Source organism: Periplaneta americana, chromosome 15 (assembly GCF_040183065.1).
Source record: "Periplaneta americana isolate PAMFEO1 chromosome 15, P.americana_PAMFEO1_priV1, whole genome shotgun sequence".
Classification (NCBI taxonomy): Eukaryota; Metazoa; Arthropoda; class Insecta; order Blattodea; family Blattidae; genus Periplaneta; species Periplaneta americana.
This window is the reverse complement of record NC_091131.1, coordinates 43,044,079-43,071,875: the sequence shown is the minus strand read 5'-3', so window position 1 is coordinate 43,071,875 and position 27,797 is coordinate 43,044,079. Positions and strand designations below refer to the sequence as shown.

General features: G+C 33.4%; 1 protein-coding gene across 3 annotated transcripts in view; it reads right to left on the bottom strand.

The window, feature by feature from the left end:
• Positions 1 to 1,566: 1,566 nt before the first annotated feature.
• LOC138714821 (phytanoyl-CoA dioxygenase, peroxisomal-like) overlaps positions 1,567 to 27,797 on the bottom strand; it is a 36,267-nt gene continuing 10,036 nt past the window's right edge. For all 3 annotated transcript variants that reach the window (XM_069846986.1, XM_069846985.1, XM_069846984.1), the window contains exons 2-9: positions 25,941 to 26,016; positions 20,269 to 20,432; positions 18,293 to 18,458; positions 15,132 to 15,245; positions 14,587 to 14,736; positions 11,953 to 12,087; positions 11,540 to 11,677; positions 1,567 to 2,087 (exon numbers count right to left, since the gene is read on the bottom strand). In XM_069846986.1, the coding sequence (XP_069703087.1) occupies positions 2,034 to 2,087; positions 11,540 to 11,677; positions 11,953 to 12,087; positions 14,587 to 14,736; positions 15,132 to 15,245; positions 18,293 to 18,458; positions 20,269 to 20,432; positions 25,941 to 26,009 (990 nt within the window). In that variant the 5' untranslated portion in view covers positions 26,010 to 26,016 and the 3' untranslated portion in view covers positions 1,567 to 2,033. The remainder of the gene's footprint in view (positions 2,088 to 11,539; positions 11,678 to 11,952; positions 12,088 to 14,586; positions 14,737 to 15,131; positions 15,246 to 18,292; positions 18,459 to 20,268; positions 20,433 to 25,940; positions 26,017 to 27,797) is intronic.

Here is a 27,797-nt window from a genome sequence, read left to right as displayed (position 1 = left end):
CTGTTTAGAATATTGTTCACTTCTACTCCAAAATATCTGAGAACTCGCTTTGAATATCTTACAATGTTACGGAATCAACATCAGGCCTTATTATCCATTCCTCGTCACCGTACCTCTTTCTATTCATCCTCTTTCACAGTGTCTGTTTGTCGCCTATGGAACTCCTTACCTCGCCATGTCAGGGATTGCCAAACGGTTAATCAATTTAAATTAAGAATTACATACTTTTTCATGAAATTGATTTGTGAGTGTTAGCCGATTTTTAGAGGTTATTCTGTGCATATAATTATCATTTAGGCCTATCATAAAGTAGAATTAGGATATGAATTGTAAATAATTTAATTATGTATCATGTTCAGTTAATATTTCATTATAGCCCGTGTAAGCTTGTTAATGTGTATGAAAATGATATTTATATTTAACTATGACTTTACTATTTTTGTCATTGTTTCATTATGTATTTCACTTCTGGGAGTGTGGAAGAGAAGGCCTCATGCCCTTAACTCTACCAGAATAAAAATAAATAAATAAAATAACCAACTTTTAAAACTAATAGGAATTTAAATATTCTGCAAGCAAGAGATAAAATGATTGTGGGTAACTTTGTCTCAAATACTTTGTTGTTTTTTTTTTTGTCAAGTTTATTTATACACGCTTGTCATCTGTGGTCATATCGCGTGTTAGGATCTGTGGGCTTACCAATGGGCCGTTGTTACTATTGTTGAGTTCATGTTTCTGTTGCGTGTTGTAGATGGCTTGCTTTCATGTAACTGATATTATACATTTTTTTATTGATGTTTGTGATATTGGTGATTGAGACAGTGATGAATCATGATATGTAAATTTTCAATCTGGCATTTGCCTTTGTGACTGAGCGAAATGATGAAAAACCCCAATCAGATTGGTCGGCCGTGGGGTTTGAACCCGGGACCTCCAGAATGCAAGTCTCAAATGCTACCGTCTGAGCCAGCTCGCTTGGTTTTGTTATTATTGTCTCTGCTTATTCCAGAGAAATGTAATACAATAATTTGAAGGTCCTTCTTCCTCGGAATTTCCTTATGCAGTGCATTTCAATGATTATGATCAGTTTCAAAATCTCATCTATAATGTTAGTTCTGACAGATTTTGTGCTGACCTTTATGATATGTAATCATGAGGTCCAGTTGTATGTTACTGTAGATATATGGCAGAAACTCAACTTCCATATCTCACATTCAGCTCATGTCAGGTTCCTACAATACATTTTAATTGTTTTTTAGTCAATTCTCTTTGTATTTGTCTATTGTCTTCTTTGTAGGTATGTTCTATAGTCTTGCACAAAAATGATAATGGTCATGTTCATGTGCTCCAAATATTATTTATATTTTCATTTCCATTCCTTCCAAAAGGAAAATTGAATATTCATAACTCGAAATACATTGATCTGTCATCTGATTAAACTTTTCCAGCATAATTTTTGTGTGTTCTGTTCAAATATCAAGACTGTACAATTGGAGTTACACATAAATTAAAGTAAATATCCTTTGAAAACTGTAGTGTCATATTTGTATATAATCTATAACAATATGATATTTGGTATTCTTTATTTATGTAAATACAATAAAAAATCTTACATCAGTGAAACAACCATATACATTAGTTCTGTTTGTTAGACCATTAGAATCACACTTTTCCACAAAGACGTATTTAGCATGTGAGGAAAACTTCATGTAACTATGCAATTTATATTTTCATAGAGGTTATAGTGCTAAATCAGTGCAACACCGCGTTCTAATACCATTAAAGTAACAAGGTAAAAATGTTAATATAAAAATAGTTGTTCATTACATGAAAAAAGAAAAGATTTATGTTTTTCACTTTATTTTATAACAAATGTTGATGTTGAGTTTTAAGTAATAAGTTTTGGCATATTGCAATGCTTTATCTGCTATGCAATACCCTCGAAATAGTCAAACCGTATTTAATTTTAATACATTGCCACTTTACCCAGTAGATTTAAATTTTTTCTTCCTCTCTTCTGTCCAGTTGACTGCTTATAGACTGATTTCCTTTCCTCTTGCCAGGCGTCCTCTGTATTTCCACAAAGACTGAAAATAAATTTTTTGAATTAGATTTAATTAATGAAGTTTGAAGCATTGATGGTCAAGTATAAAGCGTATTTTTCTTTGGATTACTTCAGTTGCCCTGGAGAGATTAGGCAAGTAATTTTATCAGATACCAATACAAATTTGCATTACAACACAAACATGCTGCATTCAGGACAATGGTACACAGATTACTCAACATACCCATGAGCCAACAACACTACAATGAAGAAGTGAACACAATCAAATACATAGCACAAGTAAACGGATACAATCCCAACATAATAGACAACATCATAAGAAAGACAAAACAAAAACTTAACAAACATAAAAACACGCAAAACACAACACAAACACAAGAACACAAGAAATACATCACACTAACATATGAAAACAAAAGCACACATAAGATCGCATCTTCATTCAGAAAGCAGAAATACAACAACATAACATACAGAACAGAAAACACACTACAAAGACATCTCAACACACAAAAAACACAAACAAATAAATACGACCACACAGGTATATACAAACTCACATGCAATAGTTGCGATAAGTTCTACATAGGACAGACAGGCAGATCATTCCAAACACGCTACAAAGAATACATTAAAGCAATAACCAGAGGACACAATACATCTACATATGCCAATCACATAACCAATGCTAACCATACATACAAATGGAAATCCTACACACACACACACACACACACACACACACACACACACACAACCCAAGAACCAAAAACTCAACACACTAAGAACAATACGAAATATACAAACACACTAAAACACACCCTGATCAAATTCTCAACACACAGATCAATTTCAGTACACACATACTATTTGACTCCACTCTTCAACACCTTTCAACAATCAAACACACCCACATAACAGGCAGAGAAGTTCGAGATGACGCTGAGATCTAGTGATCTAGTAGGCTCTGAAGCACTGAAACAGCTGTAAGCCGCACAAATCTTACATAATTAACACGAGTAAGTCCACTAGTTAATCATTTCATTGTAAATTTAATGTTTCGAATTGCTAAGTTACGACGAGAAATTTAGTCAACAGTGAAGCCTTAAAAAAAGAAACATAAAATGAAATAGGCAGATAGATATATTAAAAAAGTATACAAGTAAAATATTTAAAAGGAATGTAATTGCGTGAGTATGGTTTTTCACACATCTCGGAGTGTATTCCTAGACCATTTTTTTTTTGGGGGGCTTATGTTGGGCGAACATTCATGCTCTTGATGTCATTCAAAGAACCTAGTTGTGGCTGTAACATGTTTGTTCAGGAAGGAATTGGATTGAATAAGACATAAACAAAATGGACAATCCTCCTTTTTTTTCTTACCCACATCACTGAAATTGTTTTGGATAAACATTTCCAATATTAAGGTTATGGATGGGTGAAAATAACGAAAAAAAGATATTAACAATGGAAAATTTTTTTAACTCTAAAAAAGAAAATAATGTTCAAGTTTTCTAAATCTGTGCTTATTTTGGCCGCTCGGGACGAATTTAAAGGGACCAACACGTGCGTGGAGCTGCAGCCCTTTAAACCAACACTCAGCTGTTATTCTGACAGACTTTCTTCTTCATTCTAACTAATTTTGCTCAAGGGATACATCCATAGATAATCAGACTCATCAAGATGACCATGGCAGAAACCATGGCTCAAGTGAAGATATATAGTGGGTCAACAGAACAATTTAATATTGATAATGGGCTGAAACAAGGGGATGCTCTAGCACCAATGCTCTTCAATCTTGCTTTACATTGGGTGATAACACAGACAGGTATAGATCCTAACAGCACTTTAGTTTACAAAAGCGTTCAAATAGTAGGATACGCAGATGACTTGGATGTTATGGGACAGCAATAGAAGAAGTGTACAAAGACCTGGAGCCGCTAAAATCGGGTTGCAGATTAATGCAAGTAAACCAAACGGATGACACAAATAAGAAACAAACAGAATACATACAATCCTCCTAATCTGACGATAAACATGTTTGAAGAAACTGAGAAGTTTAAATATCTTGGAACAGTAATGACAAGTAACAATAACGAATTAACTGAAGTACAGAGTCGAATCACTGCAGCCAATAAGGCCTATTTTGCATTAAGCGCAATATTGAAATCTGTTTGCACAAGGAAACAAAACTTAAAATATACAAAACAATTATTAGAAGTATTCTCTGTTATGCAAGCGAAACTTGGACATTATCTAAGGAGACAGAATTTAAAGAAATACATATCAAAGGTCCTTCAATAACTGTCTATTCAAAATACAAAATATTACATTAGGTTACATGAACGTATCTTTGACTAGTGCTTTCGCTATTAGAATAGCATCTTCAGGTCAGACTTGCGTGATATTAAGCTTTTCATGTAAAGACGTAGATGGACAAGTAACATCGAAATATATTAAGGTACATGACGTGAGAATATAAAAAATTACAATGATAAGAAAAACAAGTAAAATTTGACTTATAACAGTCGAATATATATATATATATATATATATATATATATATATATATATATATATAACAGTTAAACCTTCATGAAGTCTCAAAATTAATACATAAAAGTATTTGGAGTTAAAGCCTGCAGAAACATGTATGCAGCTTATAAATCAAAATTTGTCTAAAAATTGAAGTCTGCAAAACATATGCAGCTTAAAGTTGAGACACAGATAGTTAAAATAATAACAAATTAAAATATTGTTTTGCATCAGTCATCACAACGTGGCAGCACATTGTAAAATTTGCAAAAATCTATAATAAGTTTTAGTGAAGGGACCTGTACGGAAACAGGAAGAGAATTGAAGTAACGAAAAACCACTTACGAGATCTTTGGTGTTGGAGTAGTAAAAGGAAGTAATGTTGCCTAGTCGGTAGCGTGGTGGTGACTGGTGCAATGACACAGTATAAGAAAACACGTCATGACGTAAGTGGAGGGGTACGTGAGAACAACCATGAACTTCAAAAAATGTCTGACGCTTTACAGATTTTAAAACCCTTCAGTAACGGAACCTTTAATTTAGTTGCAGAGGAATTTTACATAGCTAAATCGCTTAATAATACTGTTTCATTAATTAATGAACAATTACCCAGTTCCGGTAATCCCTTATTTAAATTAGCCAATGGAAATTCTTCTCATGTACCCCCCTCCACTTACGTTATGACGTGTTTTCTTATACTGTGTCATTGCACCAGTCACCACCACACTACCGACCAGGCAACATTACTTCCTTTTACTACTCCAACACCAAAGATCTCATAAGTGGTTTTTCGTTATTTCAATTCTCTTCCTGTTTCCGTACAGGTCCCTTCACTAAAACTTATTATTGATTTTTGCAGATTTTACAATGTGCTGCCACGTTGTGATGACTGATGCAAAACAATATTTTAATTTGTTATTCTTTTAACTATCTGTGTCTCAACTTTAAGCTGCATATGTTTTGCAGACTTCAATTTCTAGACAAATTTTGATTTATAAGCTGCATACATGTTTCTGCAGGCTTTAACTCCAAATACTTTTATATATTAATTTTGAGACTTCATGAAGGTTTAACTGTTTTATATATATTCGACTGTTATAAGTCAAATTTTACTTGTTTTTCTTATCATTGTAATTTTTTATATTCTCACGTCATGTACCTTAATATATTTCGATGTTACTTGTCCATCTACGTCTTTACATGAAAAGCTTAATATCACGCAAGTCTGACCTGAAGATGCTATTCTAATAGCGAAAGCGCTAGTCAAAGAAACGTTCATGTAACCTAATGTAATATTTTGTATTTTGAATAGATAGTTATTGAAGGACCTTTGATATTTATTTCTTTAAATTTGTTAACTTGTTGGACCAACATGCCTTTCAAATTAAGGAGACAGAAGCTAAACTAGGTATATTTGAACGCAAAATACTCAGAAGAATTTTTGGACCAGTGCAAGAAAATATGCAGTGGAGAATACGTTATAATAACGAGCTATATAAATTATATAGAAGTTTCGACATTGTTACTTTCATCAAATTAAGGAGGCTTGAATGGGCCGGACATGTCTATCGGATGGAAGGGAACCGAATACCAAAGAAGATCTTAGAAGGGAAAATACATGGTAAAAGACCAATAATTGGAAGACCCAAATGGATAGATGCGGTAACGATCGATTGTCAGGACTATCTCGGAACAACTGCCTGGAGGAGATTAGCACAGGACAGGGACAGTTGGAAGAAGAAAATTGAGGAGGCTAAGGCTCGACTTTGGGCTGTGATGCCATCGTTGTAGTAGTAACTAATTTTACTTTTCATTCAGTTCATATTTCGCGCTGTTATGTAAAAGAAAAATGTGTGTGATAGACCTGTATAAAAAGGAAGGATATCGATAGTATATATGATGTGTATATGCTGTACTTTGATACTCGTTTTCCCGATTTTCCAATTTCCAATATTTTGTAACATTCAAAATGCTCGAATGAATGTAATTTTTCTCCATTCCACAAAAGCATGTGAAGTAAACTGACATATGTGTTTTCTTCTGCTATTCAAACTATTCAAATCACCATGTGTTGACGTGATTAGTTCTAAAAAATTGAAAAATTAACTACTAAAAGGGTAAATATTTTTCTCAAAAAATAATTGGAGAAATATGAAAAGCACGTGTCATATATTACATAAATCTATCTATAATAAATTAAATATAAATTTAAAGAAAAATTATGTAAATTTTGAAAATTGGGACAATTATAATTCAGTATTAAAATAAACAACAAAAATTAATTATAAGTAAAATAATTGGAATATCAAAATGCAAATTTGTGTACTGAATATCCACACTGTAAGAAATAGGCCTATGTGGTAAAAGTTTCAGATTAACTAGTGCAAAAATGTAGAAGTTAGATCCGTGGTTTTAAACGTTATTTCAATCAGTAAGTTACCTAAAAGGGAAATGCAAATGAAAAGATATTAAAATTTAATGAAACTCTAAGAAATTAAAATGCGAGCAATGTGTCCATAAGCACAGCAAAAAGAGAACAATTACAATAATGGGTAAAATGGGTTGGAAGTGTTCTGAAAGAAGTTTCAACTGTGCGGTACAGGGTAGGGACATCTACTGTACATACCTATGTCACAGTCTAGTATATACAGTCACGAAGCTTGAGCTGTGAAGGTGCTAGGAACAATAGACTGTGCTGGTACAATTTCGCATTGTCTGTAATGAGGCGATATTAGCGATCCTAGTGGTTAGCAACTATCTATGGATGCATATTTACTACATATTGAGCTTCGTGACTATATACTAGACTGTGCCTATGTCATTCCAGTGTCCGCAACAGTAAGTGGACTTTGATAAAGTAGTGCCGGCCTAAGTTACTGCTTGTCCACTCTTTTGTACATTTCCCTACCATACTCAACACAGATTTTAAAAGTACAGTAGAACTTGGTTATAACGACATCCAAGGGTCCTTGAAAATTATGTTGTTATAAATGAGTGTCGTAGTAACCGAGATTCATATTATCAGTCTAGTGAGGTGGAAAATGAAAAATAATAAACATAATTAGGCTTATTTTAAGCATACCATGAACACAATAAAATACACGTACAATTATAAATACAGTATTCTGTATTAAAACAGTCTGTTCATTACTCACCAAACTTCTTTACTTAGGAGTAAAGTAATCAGTCATTTTACTCTGTTGTCTCCTACTTGCCCAATATACTCTTTCTAAATTAAATTCTATGTTCATTATTTCAGTTGCAATTTCATTGCTCCTTCTCCTAGCTTCATACTCCCTCCTCTAGCTTCATAGAAATGTTCACAATTCTAATGGCTTCTAAAGTGTCACTCACTTCTTTTAGTGGCCATACTGCGTTAAAATGCGTGCACTTAGTGAAAACTTGCTGTCGAAACTGACCGCATGCAGGTACCATTAATACCGCATGAATTCGGGCAGGTTACAATGGGTTGAGGAATCTGCCTGCATTCCAGAGGTCTATGATAGAAGGGAACAGTAAAGGATTTGCCAGATTTCAGCAAAATATTTCTTAAAATATTTTGGTTCTTAGAAAATTGTATTCCAAACCGAGGTTGAAAATGACGTTATATGCGAGGTAGATGCATATGCATTTGTCATATTAAGCAAGGTAGGAAAGCATATGTCTTATGGCGAATTAGTTGGGACCACAGAATATTTGACGTTATAGGCGAGGTGTCGCACAAAACGAGGTCGTTATAACCAAGTTCTACTGTACTGCTAAAATTTGAATCAGAGCTCTTCTAATGCAAATTAATTTCTAGTTTAATTATCATTGTTACATTTACATTACAACTTATCGTACTCAACTGCTGCTTCATGCACAATAATTATATGAAAATCAGTACTAATATTTCATATTATAAAACTTGTCTTGAATATTAATAACTTACTCCCACAATAACTTCAGTGGCGTGGGACACTAGAAAACAGGATTTCCCATCTTTATTTAAGTTGTGTCCACTAAAATTCTTCTACGAATTTAAAAGATGGGATTGGCTCTATGTTTATCATAAAGCTGATGGCTTTTCATATGTCACATAATGAATGCAATTAACTGAGATTCACACCATGTGCAACTTAATTATCTTTGAAAAGTCTTATGATTTGATTGACATTTTTCTGATACAAGACTTCGACAATTTCATAGATGTGTTAGCTTATAAAGTAAGGGGGGGGGGGGGGAATGCCAATAGATTTTTCGATCAGTCCGTTATATTTACTGTAAATTTATTATAAAGAAATAACACCTTCATTTTCTTTCCAAAGAAAAGTATTATAAAGACTTCTATTGTTCTTCAAAATGAATAGCTTTCTGCTGGGTTCGAATTCACGAACCTTGAATTCAGTGGAAGTTATGATAGTTGCACAGTCTACTATATACAGTCGTGAAGCTCAATATGTAGTAAAAATGCAATCATGGGTAGTTGCCCACCACTAGGATCGCTACTATCACCTCATCATCGCAGATCTCTCTCCTAGTAGACGACAAAATATGTTACACTTTCGTTGTGTTCTTTTGGAAAAATTAACACCTTCCTTCCATTATTGAAATATTAAATGCATAAAGTTAATTTATTATTTTAATGAAGTATATTAAATGCCACCATGAACTCGAAGATACCTGCAAGAAATAGGTTAATATTATTTTTTTTTGTGCAAAACGAACTGAAATTTACTATAATCGCTTCACTCATTCAAGATTATAGCGATAATTAACTATGAAACCAATAAATATTAATTTTCATTTCCCTTTACAATAATAATAATGGAAATATGAATTAATGGAGTAACTTACATGTACCACTACTTGCAGTGTAGGCTTACGTAGTTAACAAAGTGGGATGAGGTTAAGCAATAATAATCACACCAGAATTGGAAATAAAATGTGATCAATAAATTTTATTGTAACAGACTTTTTCTACGTCTTTAGTAAAGTAACAAATAAAAATAACAACAAAATTAACAGCTATATTAAAAACATATCCTTTGAAAAAAAAAAGTAGGCCTAAGCAATAATAATCCCACCAGAATTGAAAATAAAACGTGATCAATAAATTTCATTAAAACAAACTTAATTTTTCTACGTCTCTAGTAAAATATTATTATTCCAATTATTGTATTTTAGCCATTAACATTTTCATTACAACCAATAACGAACATTTCACAAGCATCAATGTGAAATACGCAACGAGCTAGCACTCGATGGATATACGACACAGTCCAAAGTCGATCGTGGACAGTCTATTGTTTCTAGTTGCTAACCACTTGGAGCGCTTTATCACGAGATTTGCAAACAATCACCTCAAACTTCGCGACTGTATATAGTAGACTGTGATAATTGCTAGAGTATCAAGAGGGATAACTTGTAGCAAAGTAATACATAAATTATAGTCAAAATAAATGTAAATATAGTCATATCGGCTACAGATCAGTTAAGTGGAGGACGCACCTTGATAGAAGAAGAGTTTTACTTAGTATCTGACAGAATGGTTTATAAGCATAATATAAAAACTTTCAAAATAGCATTGGTATAAGTATCACAGACCATGTATTGTGGGTCCCTATCACCACGGCATGGCACGTCCTCAGGTTGCGGATAGAGGAGACGGCCTCCAGATATGGAGGGTAGCTGCGAATATATTGAATAAGCAGTCGTGGACAGCCGATAAGGGGTGGTCCTCCAGCTTGGGGGTTGGACGAAGGGCTAACAACCCATCACCGTAAAAAAAAACAGCTTGTTACGAATCCATACAGTAAGCCTTGCTGGCACCACAGCAAAGTTTGAGGGAGGTAGGATATGATGATAGAGATTGGATTAATCTTGCACAGGATAGGGACCGATTGCAGGCTTATGTGAGGGCGGCAATGAACCTGCGGGTTCCTTAAAAGCCATTTGTAAGTAAGTATCTTTTTGGCCCCTGAAATTTTAAGTTTTAAGCAAAGAAGCGGGTCACTATCCAATTTGTATGTTGTCTCCCTACCAGCTGCAGCCCACAACCAATACCCACCTGCCAATTTGCCGTAACAGAAGAAGTACACTCAAAACTCGTGAAAATAGATCTAGGCTATAATGCTAATAAGTCACAAACACCAAAGCTAATAAAATGTTACAGACTGTGGGTTTATTGTTATTGTTAGAAATTGTTGCCACTACACTATCACTACTGCTTTCATTGTAGTAATTTATTATTATTATGATATACATTCTATCCTCAAATCATTATATATACAGTTATCGTCCCTCTAGAAGGTGATGGAGTCGACCTTCCTCTCTGAACTTCATGACTAATAGAGATGATAATTCTTTGCCTTTCGATCAGTACCTACACTTCTATTTTTCCCTGTCTTCTTACACTTGCACACTATCTCTGAAAATATCCCTTAAGCTAGTGCTTTCCACTGAATGATGGTGATTTTACGTAGAATTGGTCTTTTTCCATCGACATTTCTTCCCTGGTGCAATCATTGATGTTCCTGCAGTTTCATGTTATTTTTGTTCAGGCAAAATCCTCTTCACTGTTGTTAGACACCTTGCTTACCTCTGCTACTCTCTGTGCCTTATTTTTGACTACTCTGCTTGTTTTGTCATAAAATTGTAAACATTGAGAACGATCTCTCTCTTATTCATCTCCTTTTAATAGGCCTGCTATATTTTAGTTTAAAAAGTATCGGTGACATCTCGCCTACAGGTTGGCTTCTTCTAAGCAACTGAGCATACTTTTCTCTAGTGTCATTGCTTCTCCCTTTGATACCCCAGTCCCTTTGCTTCACCCATCCCTGCACAGGACCATCTTTATAAGGGTTCGCTTGCTAACTTTCTCTTTCCTCACAAGTGCCAAAAGATTTGCGAGACTTATTATGTCACTATGAAAGAACATTGAAAGTTACATAGCATTACCTGAAAGTCTAGATGAATTCCTCTCTTGACAGCCATTTCCTCAATTTCTTTTGCAATATTTTCCTGTGTTGTTCCACCTACTTCAATGTACTCGCATTCAGATGCACCATAGTGGCAAGAGATAGCTTTACGGAATCCCTGTTTGAAAAACAAGAATAAATGAATGACGTGAAGTTTCTCTATAAATATATACATTAAATTTGATCATTTATTGAAATTCGTGTGTGGTATGTGATAGATGGTAATAGATTTTTATTAAGCACCATATTAACGCCAGTTGGCCAAGATGTGTTCGTTATAGATTGTGTCTCCTGTGTGACAAACCTCATATCAAAAAATCTATAAAAATATTAAAACTGCAATTAAAATAAATGATTTCGTTATTTTGTTATATTGCTATATTAATATCTCACCTTGGTTTTGTTTATGCCAGAACCGTGAATTAGGATAGGATGGAAAAATACTGTGTCTCCCTTCTCCATGTGAAGTGGTACCAAGGGATGATCTTCATATCCTTCAACTCGATGGAATGCCTTGTTGACACCATGCTGTAAAGAGATAAATTACTCTTATTGTTTTTATTCACAACATTATTTCATATAATAATAATAATAATAATAATAATAATAATAATAATAATAATAGTAATAATAATAATAACAATAACAACAATAATAATAATAATAATAATAATAATAATAATAATAATAATGATGATGATGATGATGATGATGATTTATTTAACCTGGCAGAGTTAAGGCCATACGGCCTTCTCTAACACTCAACCAGGAGTAAAATTACGTTACAAAAAACACTACAAATTTACAAAGTACACTACAATTTTACACACAAACTGAATAAGATAATAAAACAACATGCAAGTGGAAATGAGACATAATATATAACATACAGAAAGAAAGAAAAAAGCATAATAAAATGTGAACAGCAGGTCAAAATAAATGAGACATACGAAGTATAAAAAATAAGACAATTATTGATGATAATAATAATAATAATAATAATGATAATGATAATAATAATGATAATAATAATAATAATAATAATAATAATAATAATAATAATAGTAGTAGTAGTAGTAATAAAATAGTGCAGTACAAAGCATACAATGAATACAATATTTTTAAGTACACACAGTAAGGAAAATTATGATTATATATAGCTCAACTTATCACATTATAGATATACCATTATATATACATATTATATACATTATGTATATTATATACAGTAGGAACATCTACTTACAGTGGCCAGTACACCAGGTATCTTGTATGCTGTGCATGACTACTAATTTTAGAACTAAAACAATTATTATTTTGAATTACTAATAAGTGTATAAGCATTTTATTACGTACCTGAGGAATGTTGATATCATAGAAATGAAATTTTAGTATGGGAACTTTGTGCAAAGTGCGTCCTTTCGTAGGGCCTTTGGCTTGCAAGATCAGAGCTGTATGGATGATGGTAAAGCACAATTAGCTCTGTTTTGCAAGAAACTTAATATGAGATTAGTTCTATGAGCAAGTGCTTTATCGGAATGTAGCAGCTAAGTATTGAACTGTGATCTTGGGCGGAGATTCTTGAGTCCTTGGATGATCTAAGGGAAGCAGATTTCACTGTAATACCTTAGCAGTCATCATGCATTGCGTTTCGAGTAAAATTTGCTCTACAATGACCCACGAACTGAACACCACAATCATCCTCTTCTTTGTGACATGGACTTTCTTCTTTCTTCTTACAGTGATGTGCTCTCAATCTTTGAATATTCACATTTGGTTCTGGATCTTGGTTGGAAAGTCATAATAAAACTAATCTCGTCACCTGTGATGGTTCCCTTATGTTCTTTGGTCCCATTTTCAATTCTCTTCAGAATTTTCCGGTACCATTCCACATGATGTGTAGTTTGCTCTTCAGAAAGGGAATGTGGCACCCAGACACTGCGAAGCATCCTCAAACTGAGATGATCATGCAGGATTGTCCGAACAGCTTGATGCAGAGATATGGAGAGTCTCCTCTAACTGCTGGAAGGTCATAGGCAGGGGCTTAAGGAGTGGCTGTTTTTGAGGCGATAAGACAACAATTTAAGTTCATGGAGTTGCTGTATTTTAATTTGATGAAATTAAACCCAACAGTTTTATTTCTGCTTTATATACGTACGTTACCAAAGCATTTGCTAGGGATGAATGTGCACCCCTTGACTAGTAACTAGTGGACTCATTCTAGCAGCGGCTAGGATTGGCAAGTGGCGACAATAGTAGGAAAAAAAAATTATTCCACCCCTTTCCCCTTAGGGAATTCTGGATCCGCCACTGTGGTATGTCAGTCACCTATTCTGCTGGAACATTTTCCTCACAATCTCGATGTTTATCTCAATGTAACATTTATTTGTCCATTTGGCAAGTGGCGACAATAGTAGGAAAAAAAAATTATTCCACCCCTTTCCCCTTAGGGAATTCTGGATCCGCCACTGTGGTATGTCAGTCACCTATTCTGCTGGAACATTTTCCTCACAATCTCGATGTTTATCTCAATGTAACATTTATTTGTCCATTTGGCAAGTGGCGACAATAGTAGGAAAAAAAAATTATTCCACCCCTTTCCCCTTAGGGAATTCTGGATCCGCCACTGTGGTATGTCAGTCACCTATTCTGCTGGAACATTTTCCTCACAATCTCGATGTTTATCTCAATGTAACATTTATTTGTCCACACCTGTGGAGTAATGGTTAGCGCATCTGGCTGCGAAACCAGGTGGCCCGGGTTTGATTTCTGGTCTGGGCAAGTTACCTGGTTGAGGTCTTTTCCGGGGTTTTCCCTCAACCCAATATGAGCAAATGCTGGGTAACTTTCAGTGCTGGATCCCGGACTCATTTCACCGGCACTATCATCTTCATCTCATTCAGATGCTAAATAACCTAAGCTGTTGATAAAGCGTCATAAAATAACCTACGAAATACTACTAAACATTTATTTTATTTACTGAAATTTTTTCTTGCTGAACATTTTGTTAATAAAGAAATTACTTACATCCCATTTTGGATAGTCATGAGGCAGAAGATTTCCTTTATGACTCCCGGGAATAACAACCAGGCAGCCATTATCTTCGTTCACCCTCTCCATTGCAGTCCATGATGCAACAATGCGATCCGCAGGTCTGAATGGGAAGTAGTGGAGATCCTGTCCAACATTTGAAACCAGATTTAATAACATTCTTTCACGGAATACGAGGACAAGATATATCGTCTGCTTATAATGTACACCTGCTAATTAACAAAAAAGTAATTTACAGGAGAAAAAAAAACTGAGTATAAATTAACCCTGAAACTTTATGACCAAACCCAAAGTACAGGTGGTATGATTATGGCTGAATCGATTTCTAAGAAAATTGATATGTGAAATAAGTTCGGTCCCACTTAGATTTGAGGCTATAATGGCATTTAAAATACAAATTTTTTATAACCGTTTATCTGCTGTGGAGAATGTGCAGTTTTTCTGACATAGCACATTAATAATTTCCTTATAAGTCAATGTTAAAATATGTACGTGTTACAAAATAGAACTTTTTCAATTACCTGATGCAATGGATGCTTTGATGTCATTTTTCCTGAATCTGGTGGCTTGTTGATAAGCATAGAATGCATAGCTTTGATGTTGGGTCCAGTGAAACATTCAACATAATCAAGTACCTGTTAGAAACAGTGAAGAAAAATATTAGTTGATACTGATGACTTAAAAATGTAATGCACAACTCTAGTTACATATATTTGGAAATGTTTCAAAGAAGGAAAAACTTCGATTTATTTTATCGAATAATTTACATCTGAATCAAGTACCGGTACTGTAGAATCCAGGGTCATTCCATAGTGACACACGTAACATTTTTTAAGTACCTAACTATGATCTTCACAGGATATTTAATTAAATACTTAGTAATTCATGAAAAAGACATTACTGTCTTTTAACATAAGTATTCCCTGGACCCCGGACTCATTTCACCGGCATTATCACCTTCATATCATTCAGACGCTAAATAACCTAGATGTTGATACAGCGTCGTAAAATAACCCAATAAAATAAAATAAAAATAAAAAAAACCATAAGTATTCCTAAATATAAACAAAAATTCTTAATGAAAAGGAATAATTAATAATGCAAAAAATATTAACTATTGCATGGTGCGACATACGAACATTTTCTTGCCACTAGATTTATTGCCAAAATGGAAAATGTTCATATTATTGTGCCAAATGACATAAATGCATTCAGTTGTTTTCCAAACAATTAAGACATTTGTGTAGTACATGTAACTGCTAAATCTCGAACTTTAAAAAAAATTAACAGTGCCATTAAGAAACAAAATATTGCAAATGTGTTGTGACACACGAACATTTCTGTCATGTTGGTTACTATTATTGTTTTAAATGTACTATAAATACATCACTTCTTGTGGAAGACTTATACACTATGCCTACAGTTCTTGTTATACAAAACAACACTAGATTACACTAAAATACACTTTTAAATTTAAAATATCCACGGTTGTTTACAACCATATATGGTGATATTTCCTGTGTAATGTCATGTGACGAATATACCAATATGTCAACCATTTGTAGTACTTCCCTTCCTTGGACATCACAGATACTTTAAATTCTTCGCCACCACAAGATTTTGTAACTTCATATGTAGCCTATATTTGACGTCTTTTTTTACTTGGTCATTTAATGACACTGTATCAACCACTAGGTTATTTAGTGTCAATGGGATTGGTGATAGCAAAATGGTATTTGGCGAGATGAGGCCGAGAATTCGCCATAGATTACCTGACATTCGCCTTATGGTTGGAGAAAACCTCGAAAAAAACCCAACCAAGTAATCAGCCCAACTTAAATTCTTCAAAATACTATCAAAAAAATGTTTAAAATGTATTAATTTTTATATCAATAGAAAAACTAATATAGATTTAAAAAGGCCTAACTTTTACAATTGCTAAATCATACCTAGGATAAATTAATGTTATTAAATATAACGATTTTAAATTAATATCAGAAATTTAGTACCACTTACCTAATGTGCAAATAATTACTCCAGTTTATTTATACACAGGCCTAGTATGGTGGCTACCTGTTTACGATATAAATGTACTGCATAAGCTTGTTTTTAATATGAAATAAATTAACATAAACCAATTTTTTAAGTTTTTAATTGAAGGAATTAAAAAAATAATAAATATTTTATACGAACTTCAGGCATGAATTGTCTTATGCTAATTTTAGGCCTACACACTATATTTTTACAACAGTTGTTGTTTAGTCTGTCCAAAGACAGGTGTGAACCTCACAAGTGGTACCAAGAAGGTACCACTTATGAGGCAACTAGGCCAGGAAATAATGGGATAGCGTGGCCAGTTCCTTTCCCCCTTATAACAATGTTATGGAACACATATTTTAAAGAGTGTTTAACTTACAGTTTATGTAGATTGAAAAAAAAAACGCACAGGTGTGTGTGCACGCACACACAATTATCTAAATCAACAATAAGTATTTGAAATTCCACTACTAATTATGTTTAGACGTAAAGACTTCCAATAACAACAAAAATTGTAACTGGATTTTAAGATAAACCTTAATGACACACGAACATAATACTGTATTTTTGTTCGTGTGTCACAGTCATTGTGTTACGTGTGTCACGTGTTTTGCTTGTAGAATACGTACATAAATCAAAATTTTGTCCATATAAGAAATTGATTGTTATGTGATGTTTCTCACTTTTACATTTATGAAACATGAAAAAATTAAATGGCTTTGAAGAAATATAAACAAATGAGGGGCTTAGAACAAAAAGCAGGTAAGTGACAGAAACCTAGTTTTGAGGAAATTACAATTAAAGTTCTACATGCAATGAAATATTATACACTAGTTTGGTGAAAAGATGCCCATATAGCAGCACTGGACAGTGTGATCACTTACCTGATTATATCCCAAAGAAACATCCTTTTGGGCTATCACAACACGCACTTACCTCATTTTTTTTAAATAATTTCACTTACCTGCTTTTTGTTCTAAGCCCCTCAAATGTCTCTTAACCTTTCCTTGTAATAATTGCAATCAAGCACGAAATAATCATTGTATTACGGTTTCTATGCATTGCAATTATTAACAAAGGTCCGCACTTCATTATTAATTGCATTTAACATACAGAAGTAATGATTTATTTGCCTTAAATGTGCATTCAAATATGTGATTTCTAGTAGATAATTTCGCGCTCTTAAACCACAGACTTCTTGGCGCTTTTTCTCCCACATACGTGTCGTTACACAATGAGTGTTATCAGATTCAAAAAATTCGGATCATAACGAAAAAAATGACATATAACAAGCAGAGATTCGTGAGATTTTTATTTTTCGTGAAAATATCGCATTTTCTTGGAATGACCCTCCAACATTTTAAAAATGAATTTCCGTAATTTTTTAGTTTGTACAGACCCAAAAACAAAATTTGGTAAGCACTGAGCATGTGCAGTATGTTATAACAGGAACTTGGAAAATTCAGGTGGATCTGTACTATTCATTTATCTGTATCAATGAGGCTGTTACAAATACTGTAATTGTAATTTGTTACAAATGATTTGTAATGTTTAAATATATTATTTAATGTTTGAGTGTATGTCTCTTTTCTCTCTGTACTTTTCTGGGGAGGGGGGTAGAGGGTACAAATTCTAGATAACGTACCTTGGGATGCAGAATATACTTGGATAAAACTTCATCCCAAACAAAATCTTGCACTTTGTAATACAGAAATTCGCCTTTAACATCCGTGTTTCTCAAAGAAACATCTTTCATGAGAGTCATGTTTCCTTTTGGAATTCTGCCATCACAAATACCCAGGAACCTTTGGCTGGAAAAAATAAACAACTACTCAGAAACGAGACGTGTTAATCATATTAATATCAATTTATACTATAAGAATGTGGTACACAAAACAGAAGTGTAATTACTGACTAAATTGAACCAGATTTCAGTAGAATTAACTCAAAATATAATGTAGTGTATGAGACAGTAAAGATTTAAAGAATAAATCAAGCGAATTTCAGTTTAAGAGGATGGAAGAGAATCATTAGAAGGATAAGTCTTGCAAAGGAAATAAGTTTGATATCTTGTAGAAACTGTAGCACTACTGTTGACATAGATATGAAAGATGAAAAACAAAAAAAACTGAGGAAGAGGAAGTTGTATTTCTGAAAAGAGTGAAGAGATAAAAAAAATGAAGTACGAACAAAAAGAAATCTGAATTAAAATGCATTTTCTCATTCATTTTAAACTTTAATACTGAAAATGTGAGATTTTTTAATGTTGTTTGAAAAACTTATAAATTCTCTATAAGGACTAACAGTCATCCTATAAATATCGAAATTGCACTAAAAATTAGTCTTCTCTATTGTTAACAGTTACAAACGTTGTTAGTTTCTCTATAATTTAAGGCCAGGACAGCATTTTATAAGAATTATAAGGTGTCTTTAAAGTTTCTGGCAATACTGTACAGTGAAACCTCTCATTTACGGACATCGAAGGGACGTAACAAGCTGTCCGCATCTGGGAGGTGTCCTTTATTGGGAGGGAGGCTCCCCAATCTAACAGTAAATTTATAATATGCATTATGTATCCCTTCACACTTTAAATGAAATGTATTACTATAATTTAATTCTAAATACAGTACAGTATACTACAGTAAATTCTTTGTAACTTTGAACTACATTAGATAAGACCGAAGAAGAAAAATACAGTACTGTGCCATGCAATTTTATTCTAAGTCTACAGTTATGCAGAACTGTAATTTATAGTTTTCAACTTAACCTTTATGTTCAGGTGCCATGTCTCTCGAAACAGAACAACTGATTGAAGTGAGGAGAATAATTCTACTAACCCTATCATGTGTTGAATACAATTTCACGATCACGGAAATCTTGGACCTATCAGACAAGTTAAATTTTATGATTTTATTTATCCACCCACTTCCAGGTAAGAAGAGGTAGCCGGCTGGGCTAGTGGTAGCCTACGAGACCCTTATTGTCTTCTTTCATGTTAAGAAATGTCTGTACAGTTCTCAAAACTAAATTTTCCATTTCTGTAACACATTAGGTCTTGAAATCCAAGTTCTGTCCGCAGTCAGAAGGTAAAGCAAGCTTTAGGACTGTGAAACAGCTGTCCGTGTCCGTGTCTGAGTGTCCGTAAACGGGAGTTGAATTTATCATTATTTCTGTATTATTTCAGTTGGGACATAAAAATCTGTCCGTAAGGAAAGGTTTCACTGTATATCAAAATGGATCAGACAGGTCAGATGATCATCTGCGCAACAAAAGAATTCAGTTGCAACAGCTGAGGGAGTAAGAACAAACACCTAAACTTAGATGGGAATTAGATTTAATTATTGAAGGTTCTTAACAAAATGTGATAAGCCTGGAAGAAGTTTCAGGGGAAGGCTATGACTTATGGAGGGCCATTATACCACTAATGACAACACAAAATAAAGAGGATAAGCAGAGACTGTATGGCATACATAATAGATTATAGCCCTGTGTATAATGTTATAAATGAATATATTAGAAGAATTGAACAATACATCATAAGAAAAGTATAAAATAGGATGCATACTTAATTAAAACAATTAAACTGCATTCATAAATGCGAGCATGAACAGATATTCTTACCGGAATTCTTCTATTAAGTCATCATCAATTAGTTTTGGGATAACGAGGTAACCATTTTCTTCATAAAAATCTCTCTGGCTCTTGCTGAGAAGAGGATTGCTTAACGTGTATCTGTAAGAATCTGTAGTTGGGTAACTTGCTACAGCAGCTGTCTCAGAGAAGCTCTGGTACAGTGTTAAGGAATAAAAGAAAGAAAACTTGGTACACTGTTACATAAGTGATTCCATTGACAATATCTAGTACACAATTATTATCTCAATGAAACTAATGGATTACTATGTCTATCTGCCGAAGGTTTAATATGAGAATCATGGAACCTTAGCACGAAACTAGACCTTCACCAAAGACATCTTATATCACCCTGACATCAAATAAACATCGATAGGTGGGATTCGACCCCACAATCAATGAGTTCACTCAACGTTTAAGTGCTTTAGATCAGTGGTTCCCAAACTTCTGAAGGCACGACCCACTTTTGGGCGAGACTTCTGTTTCAGACCCCCCACTACCATACTGGTACTTTGCAAAATATAAGTCCCTGTAAGATTGCAAACAACTATAAGTTTTCACAAAATCAGTAGATACCACCCAAAGTACAAATTTAAAGAACATCTTTTTGAGTATATGATTATGTCCCGTGACCAGAATATTGTACGAAATGGAAATATAAAAATTGGAAATTTATCCTTTGAAGAGGTGTAAAAATTCAAATATCTTAGAGCAACAGTAACAAATATAAATGACACTCGAGAGGAAATTAAACTCAGAATAAATATGGAAAATGCCTGTTATTATTCGTAGAGAAGCTTTTGTCATCTAGTCTGCTTTTAAAAAAACCTAAAAGTTAAAATTTATAAAACAGTTATATTATATTTAAAGATAAAACACACATGTTCGCTGTTGTTCTGTATGCTTGTGAAACTTGGACTCTCACTTTGAGAGAGGAACAGAGGTTAAGGTTGTTCGAGAATAGGGTACATAGGAAAATATTTGGGGCTAAGAGGGCTGAAGTTACAGGAGAATGGAGAAAGTTACACAACGCAGAACTGCACGCATTGTATTCTTCACCAGACATAATTAGGAACATTAAATCCAGATGTTTGAGATGGGCAGTGGATGTAGCACATATGGGTGAATCCAGAAAGGCGTATAGAGTGTTAGTTGGGAGACCTGAGGGAAAAAGACCTTTGGGGAGGCTGAGACGTAGATGGGAGGATAATATTAAACTGGATTTGAGGGACTTGGAAAATGATGCTAGGGACTGGATTAATCTTGCTCAGGATAGGGACTGATGGTGGGCTTATGTGAGGGTGGCAATGAACCTCTGCGTTTTCTAAAAGCCGTTTTTAAGTAATAATAATAATAATAATAATAATAATTTATCTAAAACTGGTTTAACAATGTGTGCACAATATTATAATTTTTTAAAATTAATTTTAAACATTCTCTCCAATCTCTCAGTTAACTCACTGTCCTTCCACCAATCTTCTTATAATAATAATAATAATAATAATAATAATAATAATAATAATAATAATAATAATAATAATAATTTATCTAAAACTGGTTTAACAATGTGTGCACAATATTATAGTTTTTTAAAATTAATTTTAAACATTCTCTCCAATCTCTCTGTTAACTCACTGTCCTTCCACCAATCTTCTTATAATAATAATAATAATAATAATAATAATAATAATAATAATAATAATAATAATAATAATAATAATAATAATTTATCTAAAACTGGTTTAACAATGTGTGCACAATATTATAGTTTTTTAAAATTAATTTTAAACATTCTCTCCAATCTCTCTGTTAACTCACTGTCCTTCCACCAATCTTCTTATAATAATAATAATAATAATAATAATAATAATAATAATAATAATAATAATAACAATAATTTATCTAAAACTGGTTTAACAATGTGTGCACAATATTATAGTTTTTTAAAATTAATTTTAAACATTCTCTCCAATTTCTCTTTTAACTCACTGTCCTTCCACCAATCTTCTTATAATAATAATAATAATAATAATAATAATAATAATAATAATAATAATAATAATAATAATAATAATAATAATAATAATCTTCATCATCATTATCGTAGCCAACAGAATGGCATAGGTCCACTCATCTGTCCCATGTTTTCAGGTCTTTAAGTACTGTACGACACATTAAATTTAAGAACAGCACTGTCATTCCCATCTAAATATGCGACGTATCTACAATGGATGTCTGCCCTAGCGGTAACAAATAATGATCGTTGACCAATAGTGATAAGAGGTTTTATAAACAATGCAAGTAATGATGATATGTATTTGTTACTGTGGAGAGGCTTTACATATTGTAGCTTTTAATTGAAGTACCATGTTTATATTATATTGCCAGTGAAGTATTTATGTCGTAGATAATATTGAGCATACTAAAAGGTCACTAGCGTAAAAGGTGATCTCAGGAAATGAGCGAAATAAATACAGACGTGGACAAATTACCGGTATTAGACTAAATTAATTACATGTGCAGCGAAGTTGTATTTATCGGTAGAAATAATGAACAAAAATATATTCTGCAGAGATGTAATGAACAGAAAATTGAGTCTTGAGGTTACTAATATTTTGTGAACATCTCCTTATTCTTTATTAACACGTTGATTTTGTCAGGGATGCTGGAAACCAAAGTTTGACACTTTCTTTGAATATCAGCATCATTTAGCCATATATCAGACAGTGCCTAAATGAGTCCATGTTTTGTTGTAAGCCTCTTTTTGTTCACTTTCTTCTTCAGTATACTGTAGATCACAGATTTTCAATTTCGTTCATGCCTGGTCTTCTTGCAGGCTATGGGAGAATATCTTCTGCAGTATATAATTAAACCACTAGTAGTACAAACATAGCAACAAAAAAATATACTTAACCATTGGAAAAATATACCAGAAGATGTAAACAGTCATATTTACAACAATAGAGACTCTGTGAATTATACTGATAGTTGATGACGAATTATATTATGTTTCCAAGAAAACGTTTTAGTCTAATTATTTGTCCACGTCTGTATACTGTATATTATGTACCTACATACATAATACATACGAGTACTGTACGGTATGTTGTATAATGTATAACCACGTAGCCTATACATACAAAGAATTGAAAATAGTCTTTGTAATGTGAGCAAGATATGAAAGATATAGAAAAAACGTTTTGCCTTTTGCTCAGTTAGTTACACAAGCAAACTGTTAAAGAGGTGATATGAAGTTTATGGTCTGTAAAGATTGACCAATGACATGTATAGAATAGGAAAGTCATTCAGGTAAATGAAGCCAATCAAATTTTAATGGCGCAGATAAAACAAATTTATGAAACAGCCACATTTGATGGAAGTTAAGATAAGAAATTAATGCTGTTGTTGATAGAGTTGAGAGTCAGATGTAAACAGATTAGTAGAGATACGGACGAATACAGATAGGTAGGTAGATTAAAATGTGGATATAAATGGGGCTGGTCGACCTGATTGGCGAGTTGGTATAGCGCTGGCCTTGTACGCCCAAGGTTGCGGGTTCGATCCCGGGCCAGGTCGATGGCATTTAAGTGTGCTTAAATGTGACAGGCTCATGTCAGTAGATTTACTGGCATGTAAAAGAACTCCTGCGGGACAAAATTCCGGTACATCCGGCGACGCTGATATAACCTCTGCAGTTGCGAGCGTCGTTAAATAAAACATAACATTAACACTATAAATGGGGCTGGCCCTCTCTGCTGAGCTTTCCTCTCCCTCACTTCGTGGATTTTTATCCAAATTTGTTACTCACGCGACAAAGAAATAGTTTGCGATTTTTTTCAGCTCTTACGAGAATACTATTCGAACTTCTAACGTTGTTTATCTTTTTATAAGCTGCTTTTTCACGCACAGAGAAAATTAAATTATGGATTTAATGAATCCGGTTATTTTCGAATAATTTGAAATGTGTACATGAAAAAGCATCATTACTATCAAGATAATCTCAATTTAACATACATTACAACTTTTTTTCTGAAAAAAAAAAAAATCCAAACTATTCTTAATGATTTAGAGAAAGTATAGTTAAATATTAGGCCTATTGCACTACACTATTATTATTATTATTATTATTATTGAAACGAACAGTTAAAAAACGCTCATAAATAAATGCATCACTTATGTAGGTCCTGCCCTTTTCCTCCATTCAGTCACATTGTGCCTTCCACATTGGTCAATTGCTTTCCATTTATTATTCTTCAGCCATTTGTGCATTTTTTTTCAGTTTCCTATCTTTTCCCTTATTTGTAAATTATTGATGAAAATGAGCCGAACATAATTTCTCTGTAATTTTTAAATTTTTATTATTATTATTATTTTTTTTTTCGGTAGAGCTGTTTTAACGGTATGTCTCGAGAGACGGTCAATAAATGGATCATTTGGAAAGCTTATAAATATTGTAATAGACCAAAATTCTCCAGTGTGTCAGTTGCTGTTGTGTAATCTTTTCTCGAGAACAGGTCATCAGTTCAAGAAACAGGCTGTTGTCAGACGGACTTTGTTTTATATTAAATTGATGAGTCCAGTTTCTATACATTGTTCACATCTCTGTGTTTGACCCAAACTTAACTGTGATATTCGCAGCAAACGAATGAGGACATGCGTACATCTTTTAATGACATAAACTCAATCATTCTCCATTCTATAGTGTTACTCTATAGATTTGAAACTGAAAATTGTAATTATGATACAACCTTCCTTGTATCCCTATCTCTGATGAGCGGATATTGAATGGGTAAAGAGGTTTTCGTGTTTATAAAAACACTAAATCGCTATTCTTTGAATTCAAACTTAGATATTCACAAGGATTGAAGTATTTATGAAAATGTCAGAAATTGTCGTTTTCATGAAGCAATTGACTATTTAGAAAAGAATATGCTCCAGGTTAGCATACAATGCTTTAACAACAACTAATCATTAAGGTTCGGATAAAGTAACTGTATCAGGATAAGCTGTATAGGATGGATGGGGCCTTGACTTGCTTCAGAGTAAGTAAACACTACCCTCTTCCACCAGCTAAAGTGGCCCGGGTTCGATTCCCGGTCGGGGCAAGTTACTTGGTTGAGGTTTTTTTCCGGGGTTTTCCCTCAACCCAAGATGAGCAAATGCTGAGTAACTTTCGGTGCTGGACCCCGGACTCATTTCACCGGCATTATCACCTTCATCTCATTCAGACGCTAAACAACCTAAGATGTTGATAAAGCGTCGTAAAATAACCTATTAAAATAAAAAAAAATAAAAACCAGCTAAAGCTCTACCTGCTGAGAAAAGCGATCTCCATTTCCTAGCTAAAACATCAGTAAATGGACAGTACAGCCGATAGGAAATGAATATACGTCTCTGAGGAACATGCGACAACTAGTTAATGGACACACGGACCAAGGATGCCTATCGTGATACAGCAACTTTATCCGAACCTTACTAATCATGGCTAGGCCTATCTTCATTTCGTTATTTTAATATATGTATATCGGAGAGTAAAAAAAGGAAAAGAAAATAGTTATTTCCTACGATCGATTTTCCTCAAGATGTTTCACATAGTCACCATCACCAGAATGATGTAGCCGATATAAACTGACTATATTAACGTTAAGTCTTGTGAAGGATACAGGAGTAAAGGCATCATCAGGTCGTCTATGAAGATGCTGAAATATTATCTTCATTCTTTCGGCTGCCATGGTGGTTCTAGAAAAACAATGAAACAATACTATGCTTTATTATATAAATAAATCTTACTTTGATACATTATTACATGATAAATATATATTTCCATTTGGTGTTCTAAAAATTGAGAAAAGGTATAAAATATTTTTTATATTATTCAAAATTACCCATAATATATGAAAGAAAAAACAAAACATCTTAACAAAAATACTATTAATTTCATAAGAAGATTCACAACGTCAGGGTACTTTCACATCAGTGAACCTAACTTTAAATAATTTGCAATAGTACAAATATAATATAATATAATATAATATAATATAATATAATATAATATAATATAATATAATATAATATAATATAATATAATATAATATAATATAATATAATATAATATAATATAATTTTTTGTATAAAATATTATCTTGTAATGAAAAAAATAAATTACTTCTAAAAATATCTAAGAAAAAGAGTTCATCCAAAGGGCTGGACCCGGGAAGGGTACCCAAAACGCCCATTGCATTTCCGCGTTGAATTGCAATACTTAAACATTGACGCAAATAAGTAGTGCAACGACGATCACCGGTAATGGAGATAAAAATTTGGCCGATTTGAGATACCAAAACTTTAGCGTCATGACTCCAAGGACGGAAGGTCTCCACAGCAAAGGGGATAAAGATATAATTGTCTAAAAGATAAGCATACTTATTGACTTTATTTTTCACGGCTAATTCAGCAGCAGATGCAGCGCGCCTGGAGGTATTAGGCAAGTGAGACGGAGCTAGAGTGTCAATGCAAGTGGAGTCCCAAATTAAAGATTTTCCTCTAGACCATGGAATTAAGGTGAGACCATCGGGCCGTTTACCATCCGCGCGACTAATATCTGGTGGTTCCAAAAGAGACTATATTCTTGGCGGAATTCCTCACGTGATTTTTAACACATTTAGCATGTTGAGACTTAGCTTTAAATATCTCAGTTTTATTATTCTCTTTCATACTTTCAAGAAGCATTCCGATTTCTGAGGGACATTTTCCCTCTCCAGCTATACTCCGAATTCAAGATGTCATGACTGACATGCTGGATTTTCACGCACATATGCAATAAACTTAAAATATTAGTACCAACAAATTTCGTGTTCCCAACACATTGTTTTGGCCGAGAAAATATATGTAAGGCATTAATTTCTGGGCAACCTACGTATTAAAAAAATAATAGGAGGCATAAAAATGTTAAAATAATAATGCATTCTGTAAAAATTGAAGAACAAATACATTCTTCCAAGAAATAAGTCAAATATTTCAGTTTATGTTGTAGTTACTGGAATATATTTCAAAATAAGAATTATTTAAAAATTCATAATTTGTGGAAAATATCGAAGAAATACATAATGATTACACAATTTTCATCCAAAATTTGGTAACGACGTGGCTAAGTGCCATCCTGCCCCTAATGGTCGACCATGGGCGAGGTGAATGTGGACTGTGGCAGGACTCTCAAGTCCAAATTCAACCTCGCAAATTTCAAACGCAATAATTAATAACAGGTCCCTAATAGAAACAATAACAACCAAATTTCTTGGCTTACAAATCGATAATGTGTTAAATTAGAAAAATCATATTAAAGAGATTACCCCAAACTAAATTAAACAAGTTTTACTATTAGATATATGCAAGAGATAGTAAATATCAATACCTTAAAAACAATATATTTTGTATACTTCCACTCGATAATGACTTTTGGAATAATATTCTGAGAAAATTCTACTGATAGCAACGGTATATCCTTACTACAAAAAGAGTAA